The sequence below is a fragment of the Erpetoichthys calabaricus genome, chromosome 8 (assembly GCF_900747795.2).
Source record: "Erpetoichthys calabaricus chromosome 8, fErpCal1.3, whole genome shotgun sequence".
In the NCBI taxonomy this organism is placed as follows: domain Eukaryota; kingdom Metazoa; phylum Chordata; class Cladistia; order Polypteriformes; family Polypteridae; genus Erpetoichthys; species Erpetoichthys calabaricus.
The window spans coordinates 11,042,516-11,063,287 of record NC_041401.2 but is presented as its reverse complement, the minus strand read 5'-3'; the positions used below and the strand labels follow the sequence as shown (position 1 = coordinate 11,063,287).

The 20,772-nt window shown below is 43.0% G+C and overlaps 1 protein-coding gene across 1 annotated transcript in view; it reads right to left on the bottom strand.

Moving 5' to 3' along the window:
• LOC114655328 (cytochrome c) overlaps nucleotides 1-9,409 on the bottom strand; it is a 9,991-nt gene extending 582 nt beyond the window's left edge. The window contains exons 1-3 of the mRNA XM_028806232.2: nucleotides 9,256-9,409; nucleotides 652-828; nucleotides 1-545 (exon numbers count right to left, since the gene is read on the bottom strand). The exon at nucleotides 1-545 is cut by the window's left edge and continues 582 nt beyond it. Of these exons, the coding sequence (XP_028662065.1) occupies nucleotides 397-545; nucleotides 652-820 (318 nt within the window). The 5' untranslated portion in view covers nucleotides 821-828; nucleotides 9,256-9,409 and the 3' untranslated portion in view covers nucleotides 1-396. The remainder of the gene's footprint in view (nucleotides 546-651; nucleotides 829-9,255) is intronic.
• Nucleotides 9,410-20,772: the final 11,363 nt, after the last annotated feature.

Genomic DNA, 20,772 nt, shown 5'->3' with positions numbered 1-20,772 from the left:
AATACACCTGCAGCACCAAATGTAAAAATGACAAAGTTATCCAGTGGTTTTAGTAATTTGGAACAATGATGCCCGGTCTGGAGTTTAACATTTTACCTGTAAAACTTCAAAATATGAGTGACAAACATGAAAGCCCTTTGTGGCATACTGTCACATTTCTGAAAGAGCCAGAAGGGAGCCACTGTAATTAATTAAAAACATGAAGAGAACCAGAACCAGATAAAAATCATTATTTATTTCAGGCTCTGACTGCATACATGGCACATGAACATGCCAAAAATATTGCATTTAGAACCAGGACATACAAGGCTGGTATAATTTAAAAATCCAATTCACCACAAGACTAAGAAACAGATACCACATTAAAGCAGCATAGACGCCAAACTACAGGATATTCTATTCAGACGTTGCCTTTTTCAAATATGCAATTAAATCGGCACGTTCGGTCTTCTTCTTGATGCCAGCAAAAATCATTTTTGTTCCTGGGATATATTTTTTGGGATTCTCCAAGTATTCCATGAGAGTATCGTCACCCCAGACAATTCCTAGAAGCAAAAAAGAGGGATAAATCAACACATTTTCAAAACTGCTCAATTTTTTTATTATTATATGCAACTTTCCTCCCTCCCCTCACCCGCCCATCTCACTTACCTTTAGTTTTGTTTGCATCGGTGTAAGAGAAGCCCACAGCCTGCCCCGTCTTCCTCCCAATCAGGCCATGCAGGTTTGGACCAACCTTGTGCTTTCCATTTTTCTCAACAGTATGGCACTGGGCACACTTCTGGACAAAGACCTTCTTTCCTTTCTCTATGTCACCCATTATTTGTCCTATTAAGCAAAGAGGAATATAATTTCAATTCACTGCATAATTACATAACATTAAGATAATGTCCAAAGTCTTTACAAATACAGTAATCCATCGCGCTTCGCCTTTCGCGGCTTCACTCCATCGCGGATTTTATATGTAAGCATATTTAAATATATATTGCGGATTTTTCGCTGCTTCGCGGGTTTCTGCGGACAATGGGTCTTTTAATTTCTGGTACATGCTTCCTCTGTTGGTTTGCCCAGTTGATTTCATACAAGGGACGCTATTGGCAGATGGCTGAGAAGCTACCCAGCTTACTTTTCTCTTTCTCTTGCGCGGACTTTCTCTGATCCTGACGTAGGGGGATTGAGCAGGGGGGCTGTTCGCACACCTAGACGATACGGACGCTCCTCTAAAAATGCTGAAAGATTATCTTCACGTTGCTATCTTCTGTGCAGCTGCTTCCTGAAACGACATGCTGCACGGTGCTTTGCATACTTAAAAGCTCGAAGGGCATGTATTGATTTTTGCTTGAAAAACAAACTCTGTCTCTCTCTCTCTCTCTGCTCCTGACGGAGGGGGTGTGAGCTGCCGCCTTCAACAGCTTTGTGCCGCGGTGCTTCGCATACTTAAAAGCCAAACAGCCCTATTGATTTGTTTGCTTTCTTCTGTCTTTCTGACAGACTCTGCTCCTGACGCGCACTCCTTTGAAGAGGAAAATATGTTTGCATTCTTTTAATTGTGAGACGGAACTGTCATCTCTGTCTTGTCATGGAGCACAGTTTAAACTTTTGAAAAAGAGACAAATGTTTGTTTGCAGTGTTTGAATAACATTCCTGTCTCTCTACAACCTCCTGTGTTTCTGCGCAAATCTGTGACCCAAGCATGACAATATAAATATAACCATATATTTATATGGTTTCTACTTCGCGGATTTTCTTATTTCGCGGGTGGCTCTGGAACGCAACCCCCGCGATGGAGGAGGGATTACTGTACTGAATTTTATACATAAAAAAAAAAGTTAACAGCCAACACCATTACAAAGTGCTGAACAAATTCAACACAATCAGAACACCAAGCTTGCTAAATGAGCTTCATAGTCTGAATGGTTTGCTCTCATAAAATGTCATGTTCTAAAGTTACAATTACAGAACTAACACATTATGGGTAGAGATTAGAACAAAAAAGCCATCCTATTAACCATACTGTATGGTTAAAACTTCCACAGAGAACACATGACTCTCAAAGCAATGAGAAACCTTCTCCAATTTTGACTTGAAACTCACAAATCCAAATACTGCAAGCGTTTGTTGTAGGGGGTGTGGCAAAGGCGCTATATAGGCGTCAACCCGACACAGATTGACAACGGAGGCATGTGTAAAAATCAAAGAAAAAGGACTTTTATTTTTCTTCAGCCGTGGGGCACGTCTTCCCCGTGTCCCACAGGCCCAACACAGTCTCAAGCACAAACACACAAAGTAAATCACCCCAAATCACACTGTCTTCCTCCACCACTCCTCCCAGGCATCTTCGTCCTCCTCCTCCCGACTCCGGCGCCTGAGTGGTGGTTGCTGGCTACTTTTATCAGGCACCCGGAAGTGCTCCAGGTGCTTCATTGGCGACACCCGGCTACACTTCCGGGTGTGGCGAAATAACTGCCCAGAAGGGCCCAGCGGCTACCTCTGCAGCACCTGCGGAACCCAACAGGGCTACACCAAACTCCAACCCCCATGAAGCCCTGCAGGAGTCCGAGGCACTGCTGCAAACCAGGGAGGCTGCCACCTAGCGTCCAGGGGGAGGTATTGGATCTCCCATCCTTGCTCATATGCCGGAGAGGCATCCTGGCCGCCTGCCACAGGGGTCATTGGATATCATGGACTTGGAGTCCCAATTAGTCAAAAATCCAATGAATCGCAGGAAGCACAGAACTAAACTAGTCAACACTTACCAAACCCTCAAGCAAATGTGAAATGAACCACCAGGAATTGTGGGAGACCCTCTGGATTTACAGAGCAGATGGCAGTTCCTGGCAGTGATTGGTAGGTGGCCCTGAATCTTGGGGAAACTACTCGCAAAACACATGGAACATAACACAGGCAGCTTATAAAAATAAACAAAAAAAATGACGCACATGAACAACATAAAACAAAAATCAAAGAATCAAACATGAAGAAAAAAAAAGACATAAAACAGGACAGTGGAGCCGTGAGGTTTATATGGCATAAACAGCACCGACAAGTATTGTGGAGTGCTGACGCAAAGGGCTGAGCAGAGTTTAAGATGGCTTGATGTTACACAGGAAGCTGATGTACTCAAGAGACCTTGAGGGGTAATGTGGCCGTAGTACTTTACTTACAGTACTTGAAATGAACACACTTGACATGAAGTCTATGAACAATTAAAAATGGCACAACCATTATATTTTATCTACTGCTTGTGTATATTTTCCAATACTTTGTAGTGGGAGTCTAAGGGGTCATTGGTGTCTTGCAGGTTATGGTTTCAAAATGACTGCTTAATTAGAAACAAATTTTTGCCAGTAACAGATTATACTTAATTCTATGGCTAGTTACGGTTTTCATAGTTGTCTTTTATCACAGACCCTCAGCCCCCAAAGGATATTATCCAAATATTTTGTAGCCTGAAGCAGATTAGTAATTCTGTGTCCCCCTCTTCAGCTTCCTTTTAAATATTTTACAAAGCCAGATGAATATACGCGGGTGTAAACATAGATCTGCCGGTTCCTTTGTTTTTTTGCAGCTTATTGCTAACAAGGAGCCATTAAAACACTTAATGAAGCTCTTTAAGACTAAAATGAGCAATTAAGGGTGGAGAATCTTAAAAAGAAAGACAACTAAAACGAAGAATTAAAATGTTGCCAGAGTAAGCAGCGCTTCGACAGCAATAATTTGAGTTCTCATGAACAGGGTTGGAAGAAAAATCTGCAGGTACAACATCCCTCCGGGACCAACCTTGCAGCATTTACAAGCCTGTGACTCATGACATTTGAACGCTGAACTAAAATCATTTTAAGGACAGCTGAAAATGTGACATTTGGATAAGACGTCAATCTGTTTCATGGTTACCAAACAGTACCAACTGTCTTGAGGAACTTAAAAAACTTTATTCTTCCTTATCTGAAACTAACACTTCACCTCAAACTTAGAATTCTGCTTAGAGAAGACCCATCAGTCTCACAATGTCTGCTTGGGCTATGAAAAGAATTGTTACCAATTTTAATGTGGCTGATTCAAATGGGCTGTCGAATATGAAAGCACTCCAACAGCTTGGTCCAAGTGGTTCTCTTGACTCTTCCATTAAATAATTCAGATGACCCTAAAGCTGGGGGGATCTCCAAAAACATCAAAAGGATCTTATAGCTTTTTACTGTATCAATGACTATGTGTGTGTTAATTGTATTATACAATGTTATCATGATGAGAGACATCTCTGCAGGTACAAAGTAATTTTCTTTGGATGGCTAAGATCTCTGCAACATTTTGTTGAACCTGGTCTAAAATAATAACACGGCAAAAAAAAAACACACAGTCGGTAGTATACACCATTCCACATTACTGTTTTAATTTTATTGATCTAAAATGAATGACGACATTTTCATGCAGCATCATTGAACTAGGTAGCACCTCTGAACAGACTCGTCTTTCTTAGTAAACAGTGCTCCTTTAAGTGGGGTTAGTGACAACCTTTACATGTTCTACAAAAAAGTGGTGTGCTGGGCTGGTACCATCACTTCGATGGAGGCCGACTGGAACAATAAGTGGAATAAAAGAGCAGGCACAGTTACGGGACACACACTGGCTACACTGGAGGTGGTAGTGGAGGACAGGATGAAGACGAAAGCTGACATACATTATGAATAATGCTGCATATCCTCTCTATGACCCACCAGCATTGAGGACATTCAACCAACAAATTAATTTTACAGAAAGTGTGTCAAAAAACGCCACTGGGGCTGCTTTGAACACAACTAGTCAAAAGTCTGGACTCACCCAGAAATGTAATTACAATCAATAAAAAGGGGGGGAGGAACAAGTAGATAACATTCCATAAAATCAAGTCAAACTTAATAAAGCAAAATTCAGTCAAGTCAGTCATTTTCCAACCTGCTATATCCTAACACAGGGTTACAGGGGTCTGCTGGAGCCAATGCCAGGCGCAAGGCAGGAACAAATCCCGGGCAGGGCACCAGCCTACCGCAGGACACCCACACACCAAGCACACACTAAGGACAAGTTAGGAACGCCAATGCACCTAACCTGCATGTGTTTGGACTGTGGGAGGAAACCCATGCAGACACGGGGAGAACATGCAAACTCCACGCAGGGAGGACCCGGGAAGCAAACCCAGGTCTCCTTACTGTGAGGCAGCAGCGCTACCACTGCGCCACCATGCTGCCAAAATTCATGTTGTTGATAAAAATTGATAACATATTTTTTTTTTTTTTAAATTGAGATACAAGCTAAGAAATTACTAGCGTCTACAATGGCTACTACTGTGTGAAAGGACTTATTAATTTATTATTCACATATGACTGCAAAGCCCCATTTTCATCAGATGTTCCTTCAATGTCCTACTGGCCAACTTTGTGTATCCTTAATTACTCATATATAAATACTAACTTAAATAGCATTAGCACTGCTAAAACCTGTTTTTCCATTCACTTGAGTTGCAAGGTACTGGCATTCCTAAAGATCAATTCTGCCACCAAAAACGGCCTAAATGAAACAACGTTCTTGAGAAGCAGGTTATTCTGTTGTTTACTTTCTTTTGCAGAATAAAAGTAATTCCATGCAACAGATTGACAAGAATCTGAAGATTTTACACAAAGGTGTCTATTATTATCTTGAGAAAAAACAGCAAAGGGAATCTAATCGGGATAGAAAAAGAAGGGCAAGGCCGATGAGGACAACTACAAAAGAGGAAAAGTACATCTGAGTGTGTAGTGTGAGAAACAAACGCCTTACAGGTCCTCAGTTGACTTCTTCACTAAATATACACCAAATACCAGTGTTGTCTGTAACAGAGAAAAGACAATTCTGGGATGCTGCGCTTAGAAGCAGAGTTTAAAAGAAAAAGCCACATGCTTAACCGGCAAATTAAAAAAGTTTGGCAAAAGATTGCAAACATTGGAAAGAAGATAACTGGAAAAGTGCATTATAGTCAGCATCCTAGAGTCACCTTTTCTCTGTTGCAGATGGTGTGTATTTAGCGAAGAAACCAACTGAGGACCTGTAAAGTGTTTGTTTCTCACACTACACCCTCAGATGTCCTATCCTTCTCTTGCAGTTGTCCACCTGGGCCTGTCCCTTCTCTTTCTATCCCTGTTAGATCCATAGGCACCTTTGTAAGAACTCTCCAGTTTCTTGGGAAGATCTTGCATTTAATTACCTTCACTCTGCAAAAACACAATACACTGACATATTTCTTGAGAAAGCTGTTTCATTTTGGCAATTTCTGAACCCACAGCTGAACTTTGCACCTTGCAACCCAAGTAAACAGAATGACAGGTTTCAGTGGTGCTAATGCAATTGCAAAGGTTTATTAAACATGTCTAAGGATAAGCTAATTGAATTGACCATTAAGAAACTGAAGGAATGAGGCTTTGCAGGTATGCAACTAATAAAATTTAAAATCAGACATTTCAAGCAGTAATAGCCATTATATACACAGGCACGGCACAGGGTTGTGTGCTCAGCCCAGCACTCTTCACGTTATTTACGCACGATTGCTCTGCCAACCATGCCACAAATATGGTTGTGAAGTTTGCGGATGATACCACCGTGGTGGGTCTCATATCAGGCAATGATGACACTCACTACAGAGAGGAGATACAACACCTAGCACTATGGTGCTCAGCCAACAACCTCATCTTAAACACTAGCAAGACCAAAGACGTCATTGTGGACTATAGGGGGTCCAGAAAAACAGAACATGCCCCTATATTCATACATGAGGAGGCTGTAATATGTGTGGACAATATCAAGTTCTTGGGTATCCACATCACATCGGATCTGACCTGGTCTTTGAACACATCTCACCTGGTAAAGAAGGCCCAACAAAGACTCTTCTTCGTCAGGAAGATGAGACGTGCTGGATTCTCATCTCGGCTGCTCACAGACTTCTACAGATCTGCTATAGAAAGCATACTCTGTCACAGTATGACAGTGTGGTACGACAGCTGCACGGCACAGGACTTGGCACGGGTGGTGAGAACAGCACAGGGGAACATGGTAAGTCATCTCCTAGACCTGGACTCTGTATATGCTGTAAGGGTGCAGAAGAGGGCCAAATGTATAGCTGCGGATCTCACCCATCCAGGAAATGGACTGTTTGTACCACTGCCTTTGGGAAAGCGATACAGAAACATAAAAACACGCACCAGCAGACTGAAAGCCAGCTTTTTCACCCAGAGCTGTTAAGTCCATCTGCCCCTACTGATACACACACACACATACATACATCTACCCCTAACCTGCCCCCCTGTAGACATGCACACGCACTTTCCCTCGTAATCAAACACACACACACTTGTATTCCTCCCCTGCAGACCCACGCACACAGATCACTGGTCTCGGAAAAGTCTGGACTTGATGCTTTATTGCTGCTGTCTTTTATACTTATTATATTTATTTTATTATTTACAGTGTATTGTGGCGGCACGGTGGCGCAGTGGGTAGTGCTGCTGCCTCGCAGTTAGGAGACCCAGGTTCGCTTCCTGGGTCCTCCCCTCGTGGAGTTTGCATGTTCTCCCCGTGTCTGCGTGGGTTTCCTCCCACAGTCCAAAGACATGCAGGTTAGGTGCATTGGCGCTACTAAATTGTGCTTGGTGTGTGTGTGTGTGCCCTGTAGTGGGCTGGTGCCCTGCCTGGGGTTTGTTTGCTGCCTTGCACCCTGTGTTGGCTGGGATTGGCTCCAGCAGACCCCCATGACCCTGTAGTTAGGAGTTAGAGGGTTGGATAATGGATGGATAGTGTATTTAAGTATTCTGCCTTGAAGCTGAGTCCTACCAACAAAATATTTTGTTATGTGTATGCATAATGACAATAAAGAATTCTATCTAGTAATGTCTTGGCTGTATTTTTTACATCAATGTAATGGTATCAAGAGAAAAGATATCAATTTCAATCAAAACCATGAACATTTCTGGGTGTACCCAGACCTTTGACTGGTAGTGTACATATATATGGCAATAGGCCTAACTGGGGCTGCTCTCATCATTCATTAACCAAGTCTGACGTTTTCTTATTTTTTTTAAATTCGTTGTATTTGGAGGGGGGTGGTTGCAGTTTCTAATATTTTCTTAAGCTTTTGTAAAAGCCAAATATCCTCTTGGGACAATTAATGTACCCTTCCATCTCAAGGTCATTTAGAGAGCAAAAAATTAAAAGACATTCCAAACCATTATAAAAACGAAAAAAAAAGGTTTCATTCACACCTTTTAAATTGGAATCCAAAAAAATTGTACAAACACCCAGTCAAGTTAAACAGGCCCATTCTGCGTTTATGACATACCAAAGCAAAGCACCTAATTAAAATGACAAAGGGCATGGCTTGAATTGCCACGTTAAAGCCAACAGCAGCTTGGAGGTCGAAAGGTGAAAAGCAGGAGTTTCTGGAAGGACACCAAATCTTCACGTGTTATGAAATGAAATGCCTCTCTGAAACTGTCCGATGAACGGCAGATGAAATGCCGGTCCGTAAAACACGTCACGTTGTATACGAAAAACACATCAGTTGTGGAAAAAATGCTTTGGAATATATATATATATATATATATATATAAACATTTAGAAGGTTATGAGCGTTTCCACTTTTGCTCCATATTACCACGTTAATCTCATATATCCCATCCACGAATCCTGAGGATTATTCACCCCGGTAAATTTAACGAGAATTAGTCGACACGATGTGCCCTTTACATCCACATTTAAGTAAATTCTGCACCGATTAATTCCAGATTTCAGTCTTATCGGTAGTTAACCGCACATATAAAATGACAGAAACACGGTCGTGGGTTTTGCTCAAATTTATTACACAGAAGAGGTGCCTACTGCTTTTGGCGGTCACCAGTCATTCAACTGGCTCGCATAGTTTAAAAGAATTTTATACTAATTCTCGCTTAAATACACCACCGCTAATTTAAAGAAACTCGTGCACAAAAATGTCTAAACATTATTTATGTATTTTTTCTAATACAAATATAAATATGTCTTAATAAAATTAAAATCGTTATATTGTAAAACCACAGCACTTCAACTGAGTGTGTCGATCATGTCGGCCCTAGGGCCTTCAGATCAAACGCCACACAAGGACGATTCAAGACTTGCTCTTAAAGCGTGTTGCCAACCGACAAACGCTAAATATAGTAAGGAGACTTAAATTAACAATACCAAACCCAACCATTTAAACATTAAGATTATACTTACCTAATACAATTCACTAGCAAATTAACGAAAGGACGCCGCAATGTACCCACTCCTTACAACACCCGTCCACAACCGGCAAAGTGAATTTCTGAATAAGCGCTTGAAGAAGGTCCACACAGCTCCAGGGCGCCGATAAAAATGCGTCACCGGCAGGAAACCAATCAACAGAGAAGAAGTCACTGGGACCGCCTAACAGGGCTCCTCCAGACGTGACGTTAACACATACATATAAGGTAAAAACTCACTATTTGCCCCACCCCACGACGAGGACTGGCGTGTTTTAAATGACGTCATAGGGTAGAAAATGGTAATAATTTCGCCTACGTGTGTTCGGTGACCGGTAAGAGAAGACACCGGACTACACCCAGCAAAGTGGAATGACCGGTGCCTTCTCGCAGCTTTGCTTTTCAAGTGATACTGTATTTCGAATGTTTTATTTGTTCCCCTTTCTAAAGGACGGGTTTCGGGTACCGTGAATTTGTTCGAGATTAAGTTAATCGAGGTTAGTTTACTAATTAGTTGTTTAACTGCTCTCAGTAACCGTTTATCCTCGTAAAAAGTGATTTTATTGTATACCGGAAGTGCATCCTTTTAATTTATAATGTGCAGTTTTTTGGCAATGCGTAATTTAATCCTATTGTTGTATGTATATAAATTAGTTCTGTTACCCGGCTTCAACCGGGAAGTTTCCTAAGTCACTGGGCCCCAGTTAGAGCGCTGTTGGTTAATCGGTCGTATTAGAAGTTCCGTGTAATTAATTGAGTACTTTTCTGTACTACATTTATTTATATAACACAAGGGGCTAATATAATTACAGTAGTTAACTGGAGCTCATGAACATGCCACATACAATGGGCCTGGAGTAAAGCCTCCCTGTCTTAGGTCAATTCCTGCTTATCCTAACGGCTGACCTTGGGTTCCGTTGATGGTCATTGCAAAACACAGTTTTAGAGGAAATTATTTTGAACTCGAGCACAAAGTTAGTGGGAATAATGTGAATCTTGGGTATAAATATAATTTTACCCAGTAGCAGTTCTTGTAAAAGTTGTAGCTTCAGTCAGATTTGAATGTAACGTGTTGATCTGTAATCTTGTTCTGCTACAAAGTTTTGAAAAGTTTAGGTATTCAGTAATATTGAAACTGACACAGGACTAGTGTATGGAAACAGAAGGCTACCTCAAGAAAAGTGGGGAACTAAAAGTTTAAGTACTGAAATAAACCCTGAATATACTTGCAAAATTGAAAACGATGGAAAGTGAAATTGAAAATTACAGCAAGCCGTAAATCTAACTTTGCAACTTGCACTGTGTACGTAACCTACTGACGGAGGCAAGCATTTTGAATGAAGCTCGGCTTCAGATTTGGGTTTTCATATCATATACTCAAGAATTAGTTTTCAAGTTTATGACCAGTTGTTTGTATGTTCACCCCAGGAGTGTGGGGGTTTTGGTGTGATACAGTAGATAGATACTTTAGATAGATAGATAGATACTTTATTAACCCCAAAGGGAAATTCACATTCTTCAGCAGCAGCATACTGATACAATAAATAATATTAAATTAAAGAATGATAATAATGCAGGTGAAAAACAGACAATAACTATGTATAATGTTGAATGTTAACGTTTACCCCCCCCCCCCCAGGTGGAATTAAAGAGTCGCATAGTTTGGGGGAGAAACGATCTCCTCAATCTGTCAGTGGAGCAGGACGGTGACAGCAGTCTGTCGCTGAAGCTGCTCCTCTGTCTGGAGATGATACTATTAAGTGGATGCAGTGGATTCTCCATAATTGATAGGAGCCTGCTGAGCGCCCTTCGCTCTGCCACAGATGTTAAACTGTCCAGCTCCATGCCAACAATAGAGCTTGCCTTCCTCACCAGTTTGTCCAGACATGAGGCGTCTTTCCTCTTAATGCTGCCTCCCCAACACACCACCGCGTAGAAGAGGGCACTCGCCACAACTGTCAGAACATCTGCAACATCTTATTCTTACTTCTAAGGAAGTATAGTTGGCTCTGTCCTTTCTTACACAGAGCATCAGTATTGGCAGTCCAGTCCAGTTTATCATCCAGCTGCACTCCCAGGTATTTATAGGTCTGCACCCTCTGCACACAGTCACCTCTGATGATCACGGGGTCCATGAGGGGCCTGGGCCTCCTAAAATCCACCACCAGCTCCTTGGTTTTGCTGGTGTTCAGTTGTAGGTGGTTTGAGTTGCACCATTTAATAAAGTCCTTGATTAGGTTCCTGTACTCCTCCTGCTGCCCACTCCTGATGCAGCCCACGATAGCAGTGTCGTCAGCGAACTTTTGCATGTGGCAGGACTCCAAGTTGTATTGGAAGTCCAACGTATATAGCACTGTCGGGCAACCGGTGCCTTGTGGAATTTTCTAGGGGTGCAGCGAAAACTTTTGTAAAATATTTAAAATTGCTAGTGTTTTTGAAGTTTTGGAAGCTCTTATCTCTGTGAGCAAGGTTTTTCAACACTTACGGAAATGAAGTCTAGGAAACGCGAGAGACTTCAAATGATCGACAAGGAAATGCGTGTCTGTCTTTCGAAAATTGATCCTCGCATCAATCTCATGTGTTGAAAAACAATCTCAACGTTCACATTAATTAAATTTAAGATTTATCCTTTGATTCCTTTATTAATAAAATGTCTTTCAAACTTGTAAAATTAACTGTTTTTATTGGCGATTGTCCATAGATTGTGTCGTCATGACTTTATTTATGGGCAGTCCCTCAGGTGTGCCGTGAAAGAAAATTTTTGGATCTTAGTGCGCCGCAACTCGAAAAAGGTTTCCTTTCGCTGGTATATAGGCTGAACAGGACCGGAGAAAGTGCAGTCTCCTGCGGTGCTCCTGTGTTGCTGACCACAATGTCATACAGTAATACAGTACTGTATTATTATTGGGTGTTTCTTAATATGGCTTTAACCCAGAAGCCTAACGCCCAGGAAGACAGGAGGAGGGCTCATTCCTCCTTCAGACCGCGAGGGGGCGTCCGCCCTGGTTGTATTGTGGGCCACGGGTACAGAGCTTGGAAGCTCTACCCTGTAGGGGCCCGTGGCCACCGCCAGGGGGCGCCCCGATGCCTTGGGGACCCTGGACCCCAGCGCTTCTGCCACACCCGGAAGTGCTGGGGGGAAGAAAAGAGGGAACACCCGGAGTGCTTCCGGGTACACAGCCGGCACTTCCGCCACACTGGGGAGTGCCGGTGGAAGATTGCCGGAGAGCACCTGGAGCACATCTGGGTGTGTATAAAAGGGGCCGCCTCCCTCCAGTCATTGACAAGAGTCAAGAGGAAGTAAGATGATGTCGGGAGGAAGGCAAGGAGGCGGCCTGAAGAGAGAGAAGGCATTGTTGTGTGGCCAGGACTTTGGGGTTTGTGGGCACCTGGATATTGTAAATATTGTAAATAAACGTGTGTTGGGTGACATGAGCATGTCTGCCTGTCTGTGTCCGAGCCAGTCTCCACACCAGATAATAGTTCTAACAGTGAATCAGGTTTTACTTTAATTTATTGCAAACATTTATTTCAATAGCACATACGGTGGGAAAAATAAACATTGACAAACATCAACGTGTTTGTCAGTAAATATATTTCTAATCGGGCTATTGATATAAAATTTTCAGCAGATGTCGGTAACAACCTAAGTAATTCACTCGTGCAAAGACAGTCAAGTTAGGGAGCATGTTCCAATACAGTGCATTGCCTCACCCACCACACGACGAAACAGCTCGCGATCCCAGTTGGCAACCCTCCATGCAGACAGGTGGTCCAGTCCCACCCTCCAGAAATGACACTCTATCTGCCGCAGCCAGGTGTTATGTGGGCGACCCCTTGGCCTGGTCCAGCCACTCAGGTCCCCGACAATGAGCTGGATCACCCTTGTGGAATCGCACAACATGGCCATAGTGCCATAACTGATGCTCCCTCACAATGCAGGTAATGTGCCTCATTCGGGACTCCATGAGCAACACAAAGTCAAATCTACGGTATCCAAGGATTCTCCAAAGAGATACAGTACCGAAGGAGTCCAGTCTTCATCTCAGGTCATTGGATAGCATCCATGTCTCGCAACCACATAGCAAGATGGGAAGCACCAGGACTCTAAAGACTTAGACCAGGGGTGCCCACACTTTTTCGGCTTGCGAGCTACTGTTAAAATGACCAGGTCGAAATGATCTACCTACATTAAAAATACTATATTTATATATATTGTGGCACCCGGCGGGGGTTCATGCCCAGCCGGGATGCCCAGGAGGACCAGAGGAGGGCTTGTGCCTCCTCCAGAACACGAGGGGGCGACCACCCTGGTTGCTTTGGGGGCCACGGGTACAGAGCTTGGAAGCTCAACCCTGTAGGGGCCCGTGGTCACCGCCAGGGGGCGCCCCGATGCCTTGGGAGCCCTGGACCTCAGTACTTCCACCACACCCAGAAGTGCTGGAGGGAAGAGGAGCAGGGACACCTGGAGTCCTTCCGGTTGCCCAGCCGGCACTTCCGCTACACAGGGGAATGTCGACGGAAGAGTGGCGGGAAGCACCTGGAGTCCATCCGGGGTGTATTTAAAGGGGGGCCGGCTCCCTCCAGTCAATGGCAAGAGTCAGGTGGAAGAGGACGAAGCTTGGTGGAGAGGAGTGGGAAGGCATTGTGTTGGGTGGCCAAGGACTTAAGGGGTGATTGGTGCTGCGGTACTGGGTTTGTGCACTTGAACCTTGTACATAATGTATAATAAACGTGTGTGTGGTGAAACCATCTTGTCTACCTGTCTGTGTCCGGGCTGTTCCCCACAATATATATAGAGTATGCTTTATACATAAAATATATGTTGTTGCACCTTGCATAACTGAATAACCCTTATGGCACAATAACAATTCAATACAGTTATGGTCACTACAGTATTTGGATTTAATAATCTTCATGTGGGAAAAGGCTGACTCACTGTGAGTAAGTTCCAAAACTGTCCATGAGCCCCATACTTCAGCTGAATGTCATCCTGTAGTGTCGAAATCTCATCCTCCACTGTAGAGGAGTTTTAGGTGAAACAGTGTTGCAGTTTTTGATGCGGGTGAATCCCCCTCAACATCTTCCCTAAATGCAGCGTTTCTCAACCTTTAAGTATTTGCGGCCCGAGTTTTCATAACAGTTTTAATCGCGCCCCCCTAACGTTTTTTTGAAACCCTAATAAAATTTATTCCTATATTTTTTTGCTGCTGATACACTGCTACAAGTTTAAAATGTTCCTACGAATTGCAAAATTACGCCACAAATGGCAACATTTGCGCCTCCTTTAGCTTTAGTGTGTCTGCCTTTGCTTTTGAATTCAGCCGAGTGAAAAATGACGGCTGTCTGATTAACTGCGATTTTAGTTCCCTCTCCTTTCTCTTTCTCTTTCTCAAATTGCTTTTCAGAAGGAAGTCAGGTTTGTAGTTTTTATGAACAGTTCGAAAGTGCCTTTCCACATTTTCCTTCTTTGGAATAGCAATGATAGATTGACAGATCAGACAAACGCACTTCGATTGTGACATTGTGAGAAAAAAAAATCCTCTTCCAATTCCACATCCAGCCCATACCACAAACAATGTTTTTTTAAATCCCTTCTTTAGTCGATATAAATTGTAAGGCTAACTAGATCACTTAGATAGCTGGAGTTTTGCAGTAGCTCGCGCTTTTGATCATGCGTGTGGGATGACCAGTGTGTTAGAAGAAAAGAGATCTCAGACTGGCCGCCCTGTATGTCAATCAAGTGGCAAATGCCATAGGGAGGATATATGATAGACTAACATTTTAAAAAAAAGTTTTTTTTGAATGCAACGCAATCTACCTGCACTACTGTAAGATGCTATCAGTAAGATGCTGCAGATGTTCTATCAGATGGTTGTGGCGAGTGCCCTCTTCTACGCAGTGGTGTGCTGGGGAGGCAGCATTAAGAAGAAGGATGCCTCACGCCTGGACAAACTGGTGAGGAAGGCAGGCTCTATTGTTGGCATAGAGCTGGACGGTTTGACATCCGTAGCAGAGCAAGGGGCACTCAGCAGGCTCTTATCAATTATGGAGAATCCACTACATCCATTAAACAGTGTCATCTCCAGACAGAGGAGCAGTTTCAGCGACAGACTGCTGTCACTGTCCTGCTCCACTGACAGACTGAGAAGATCATTCCTCCCCCAAACTATGCGACTCTTCAATTCCACCAGAGGGAGTAAATGTTGAACATTATTCAAGTTATTGTCTGTTTTTTACCTGCATTTTTTATTACTCTTTAATTTAATATTTTTTGCTGCTGGAGTATGTGAATTTCCCCCTGGGATTAATAAAGTATCTATCTATCTATCTATCTATCTATCTATCTATCTATCTATCTATCTATCTATCTATCTATCTACCTTTCCGATCTACCGATCGATCGCGATCGACGTATTGGGCACCCCTGACTTAGACCTTCATTCTTTTGCAGAGATATCAGGAGTGCCACACACCCCTTTGCAGTGACCTCATGAATCCCCCGTGCTCTCCCAATCCGTCTACTGACTTCATAGAAAGAGTCTCCAGAGTCATGAATGTCGCAGCCAAAGTAAGTAAACCTCTCAACAAGTTCGACACTCTGATCCACACATACAAAGAAATCATCCATCCATCCGTCCTCTTCCGCTTATCCGAAGTCGGGTCGCGGGTTCAGCAGCTTGAGCAGAGATACCCAGACTTCCCTCTCCCCGGCCACTTCTTCTAGCTCTTTCGAGAGAATTCCGAGGCGTTCCCATGCCAGCCGGGAGACATAGTCCCTCCAGCGTGTTCTGGGTCTTCCCCGGGGCCTCCTCCCGGTTGGACGTGCCCGGAACACCTCACCAGGGAGGCGTCCAGGAGGCATCCTGATCAGATGCCCGAGCCACCTCATCTGACTCCTCTCGATGCGAAGGAGCAGCGGCTCTACTCTGAGCCCCTCCCGGATCATTTCAAATCAAAACAAATAGATCCATAAATTAAGTTATCTTAAGTTGATTCTGCTTCTGATTATCTTCTATATAAACGTCTATGCGTTGAAGTGTGTGTGTCTGTCTGTGCGGCCCGGAAGTGAGAGGTGGAGTCGGGGTAAGGGCTCCACCTCCGAGGATACACAAGCGAGGCCAGCACGGAGGCAAAATAAAACCTCTGAAGAAAGAGTCACTCACTTAGCCACTAATACAGAAGCGAGGCAAGCACATCAGAAGCCAGTATCCCTTTTGCTTTTCCTCCCGCCGCTAATACACAAGTGAGGCGAGCACGTCGGCAAAATGAAACCTCCAAAGAAAGACAAAGTCGCTTAGCCGCTAATGCACAAGGGATGCATGCACATCAGCAAAATGAAACCTCCTAGGAGAGAGATGCTCAGAGTAGTTCCTTTCAATTACCTGACATCTCTACGTTTCAGTTTTTCTGACGATTTCAATAGTTTCTAGGACCCCTGGCTTTTTACAGCACGTGCTTACGTGGCTAATGTGTAATAAAGTGGAATGACACAGGGGAAAAAGTATTGAACACATGAAGAAATGGAGGTGCAAAAAGGGATGGAAAGCCAAGAAACCGGCTGGCATCTGTCAGTACTGAGAAAGCAATCCTACCACCCATCAGTTCAGGTTAATATCAGCTGGTTTAGTCCTAACTGATGGCCTACAAAAAGGTTTCTCATTACCAAGATGTGTCGAAGCAAAATTATCGGAGCAAACGATGCACCTGAAATGAAGGCTCCAGGAGTCAGAGGATAGGCAAACAGAGTATTTTAAGCTTTATTGGAATAAAACAATAACGCGGACTCAACCCAATTAGGCCAAATCGAGCTAAGCCCTGAACAGTCCAAAAATCGCAGTTTATATAATCATTTCTTATCATTCTGACCTCGCTCGAAACAGTTTATTTGCTGCTCATTCTGACTCCCTTCTGCAGCTGGCCACCGGTATTTTTACTGACTATTGTTCATCTTTATTTTTCTGCCTCGCTCATTTTTGGTCGGTCTTGAGCTTGCAGATGTTCCCCCTCTTCCACTCTTGAGCTGTCTTATCTTATCATTCCTTCTTCCTTGGTCCTCGAGCTAACAAAATTTATTAGTGGCTAGAGCTAAGCTTTAATTAAAAAAGAAATATGGCATGTGCCTTTATTTAACCATTCATTTAGCAGTAATATTTGCACTTAAGGTTAATGCTTATACGTCTTTCTATATTTATTTATGCTAATACAAGAATAAAATAATTTCTTATTTTCCATAGATGTCACACAAGAAGTATCTCATGATGGGTAAAAGCAAAGAGTTCTCTCAAGACTTTCACAACCTTATTGTTGTAATACATACTGATGGTATTGGTGACAGACATATTTCTAAACTTCTGAATGTTCCAGTGAGCACCATTGGGAGCCATAGTCCTGGTAAGATGGCAGCAGATTGTTATCAAGAATGTCCAAGTACATTTCTCCATTCATCCTTCCTTCAATTATACACTGTTGCTGTGGTGTTTTTGGGGTGATGTGCAGTGCCATTTCTCCTCCAAACACGGTGTGTGCAATGACATCCAAAGAGTTCCATTTTGCTCTAATCTGACCAGACTCTATTCTCCCAGTATTTCAATGGCTTGTCCAAATGTTGTGCTGCAAAGTCTAAACGAGCTTCAACGTGCTTTTTCTTCAGCAGTGGAGTCTTGTGTGGTGAGCGTGCGTAGAGGCCATGGCGGTGGAGTGCATTACTTCTTGTTTTCTTTGTTGACCTGTTAATTCCAGTTCTTTCTGAAGCTCTCAGCGAGTGGTCCTTGGCTCTTGGACAACTCTTCTGATTATTCTTTTGTCAGAAATCTTGCGAGGAGCATCTGGTCGTAGCCGGTTTATGGTGAAATGATGTTCTTTCCACTTGCAGATTATGACCCCAACGGTGCTCCCTGGAACATTCAGAAGTTTAGAAATACGTCTGTCACCACTGCCATCAGTAAGATTGTGAAGGTCTTGAGAGAGCTCTTTGCTTTTACCCATCATGAGATGTTTCTTGTGTGACACCTTGGGAATGAAGGGATTGCTTTCTTAATACTGACAGATGTCAGCTGTTTCTTGGCTTTCCAGGCCTTCTTACTCCTCCTTTTCTTCATGTGTTCAATACTTATTCCCAGTACACACAACTTAATTTATGGACTTATTTGTTTTGATTTCTTTGTATGTGTGGATTACTTGGTTTTTAACCAACATCTGGTGTAAATTTCATGTCAGTAGTCCCATTAGAAATGTATTTACTGAGAAAAACATTGAGGCATTAAGTACTTATTTTCCCTTCTGTATTCATACTGAGAAAGTAGCTCAAAGTGCTTTACAAAATGTCAGAGAATGTAACAAGGAAAAACAACCAAGATTAGGTAAGAATAATAATGGATAACTAAAAGAAAAAAAATTAAAAGTACATATGATCTTAGCAAACATACATAAATAATTAGTAGAAGAGTAGTGTCCTTATGTCATATCATAAGATGAGTCTGGTGCTAAGGTCAGATAACCAGGAGGACTAAAAAAGCTCCAGTTAAGCTGGAGAGAAAAATAAATAAAGCTGCAGGTGTTATAGGGGAGGGGGGGGCAAAAGACCACCCAGCCCCCACTGGACATTCTGCCGAACAGAAATGTACTTAAATCATGTGCTTCGTTCCTGAGGATTTGATGCAGAGGTTCTCGTGGACACTGCGGTGGGCTGGCGCCCTGCCCGGGGTTTGTTTTCCGGCCTTGCGCCCTGGGTTGGCTGGGATTGGCTCCAGCGGACCCCCGTGACCCTGTAGTTGGGATATAGCGGGTTAGATAATGGATGGGTCTTGTGGACAGCTGGGGCCTCCATTCAAGCATCACAGGTGGCTGCCCAGTGCCTCAGTCAGTTGGTGGTTCCACAAAATGCCGCCACAGAAGAACTGGAAGAGAAAGCAGAGAAAAACAGAGATTAGTAAAAATTGCAAATTTCTGAAGAATATGATAATCCTATATCTACAGTGCATCCAGAAAGTATTCACAGCGCATCACTTTTTCCACATTTTTTTATGTTACAGCCTTATTCCAAAATGGATTAAATTCATTTTTTTCCTCAGAATTCTACACACAACACCCCATAATGACAACGTGAAAAAAGTTTACTTGAGATTTTTGCAAATTTATTAAAAATAAAAAAACTGAGAAATCCCATGTCCATAAGTATTCACAGCCTATGAGTGAAAAATAAGTGGAGAAATAAATTTTGCACGTATTAAAACCTCAAGACTGTCAAAACACACGTATAAAAATGAATGGTGTCACACACGTGCGCTTAGGAGGCAATCGACAAGCCCTGAGGTGAGTAATATAAAAACAAGATAATGGGTCGATTTGGGGTACTGTCTCTACAGAACAAAAGAAGATAAACAGTGCATACACACACTCACCGACAACACTTCCGGTCTCTGAAAATGGCTCCCTCCAGACAACTCCATCTATAATTACGTCACTTTCGACTCTTCAGGATGATGCCACTTTTCCGGTCCATCTATGATGACGTCACTTCCAGTATATCTGTGATAAAGTCACTTCTGGCCCCTCAAGATGATGTCACGTCCGGTTTCATCATCATTTCCTCACCGCTCATTTCCTGCAGCCATTTTGTATATAAAATGATCATTCCACCTCTGTATTCTGTCAAATGTTTTGTTTTTTTCATTAAATATAGACCCAATTTTGCTGCTTTTTCAATGGATAATACACGGGGCAATTCCCCAACTCTTTTTGCAGTTTTCTACGTGATTTATTATTACAATGGATACTACGGGTGGGTGGCGCAGTGGGTAGCGCTGCTGCCTCGCAGTTGGGAGACCTGAGGACCTGGGTTCACTTTCCGGGTCCTCCCTGCGTGGAGTTTGCATGTTCTCCCTGTGTCTGCGTGGGTTTCCTCCCACAGTCCAAAGACATGCAGGTTAGGTGGATTGGCGATTCTAAATTGGCCCTAGCGTGTGTGTCCTGCGGTGGGTTGGCACCCTGCCCTGGATTGGTTCCTGCACTGTGTTGGCTGGGATTGGCTCCAGCAGACCCCTGTGTTTGGATTCAGCGGGTTGGAAAATGGATGGATACTACGGGTATGTGCGCTTGTTTTTCAAGTTTCATGGGAAGCCCTGAGTTCAAGCTACTGGACACTCAAGGAGTCTCACACATCTGAAAGTGAAATACAGTAGTGGATGCTCTAAACTCGTATTGTTCTGAGCTCGTCACATGTTAGGAAGTGGATAACCTCCCAGTGGTAAAAGGGACTACTAAGGAGGTACTGAGGGATTTAGAAATTGTAGAGGGAGAAGAGTTGCTGAGATTAAAATGGCTCAAATCAAATAAATCATCAAGAACAGATAATATTTACCACAGAGTGCTTAAGGAGGTTAGCGAGTACAGACATAAACGCTTGACACATATTTTTAGGAAGTCACTGCACACTGGGGAACTTCCCAAGGACTGGAAAATGGTAAATATTATTCCATTATTATAAAAAGGGAGACTGATCAGATCCAAG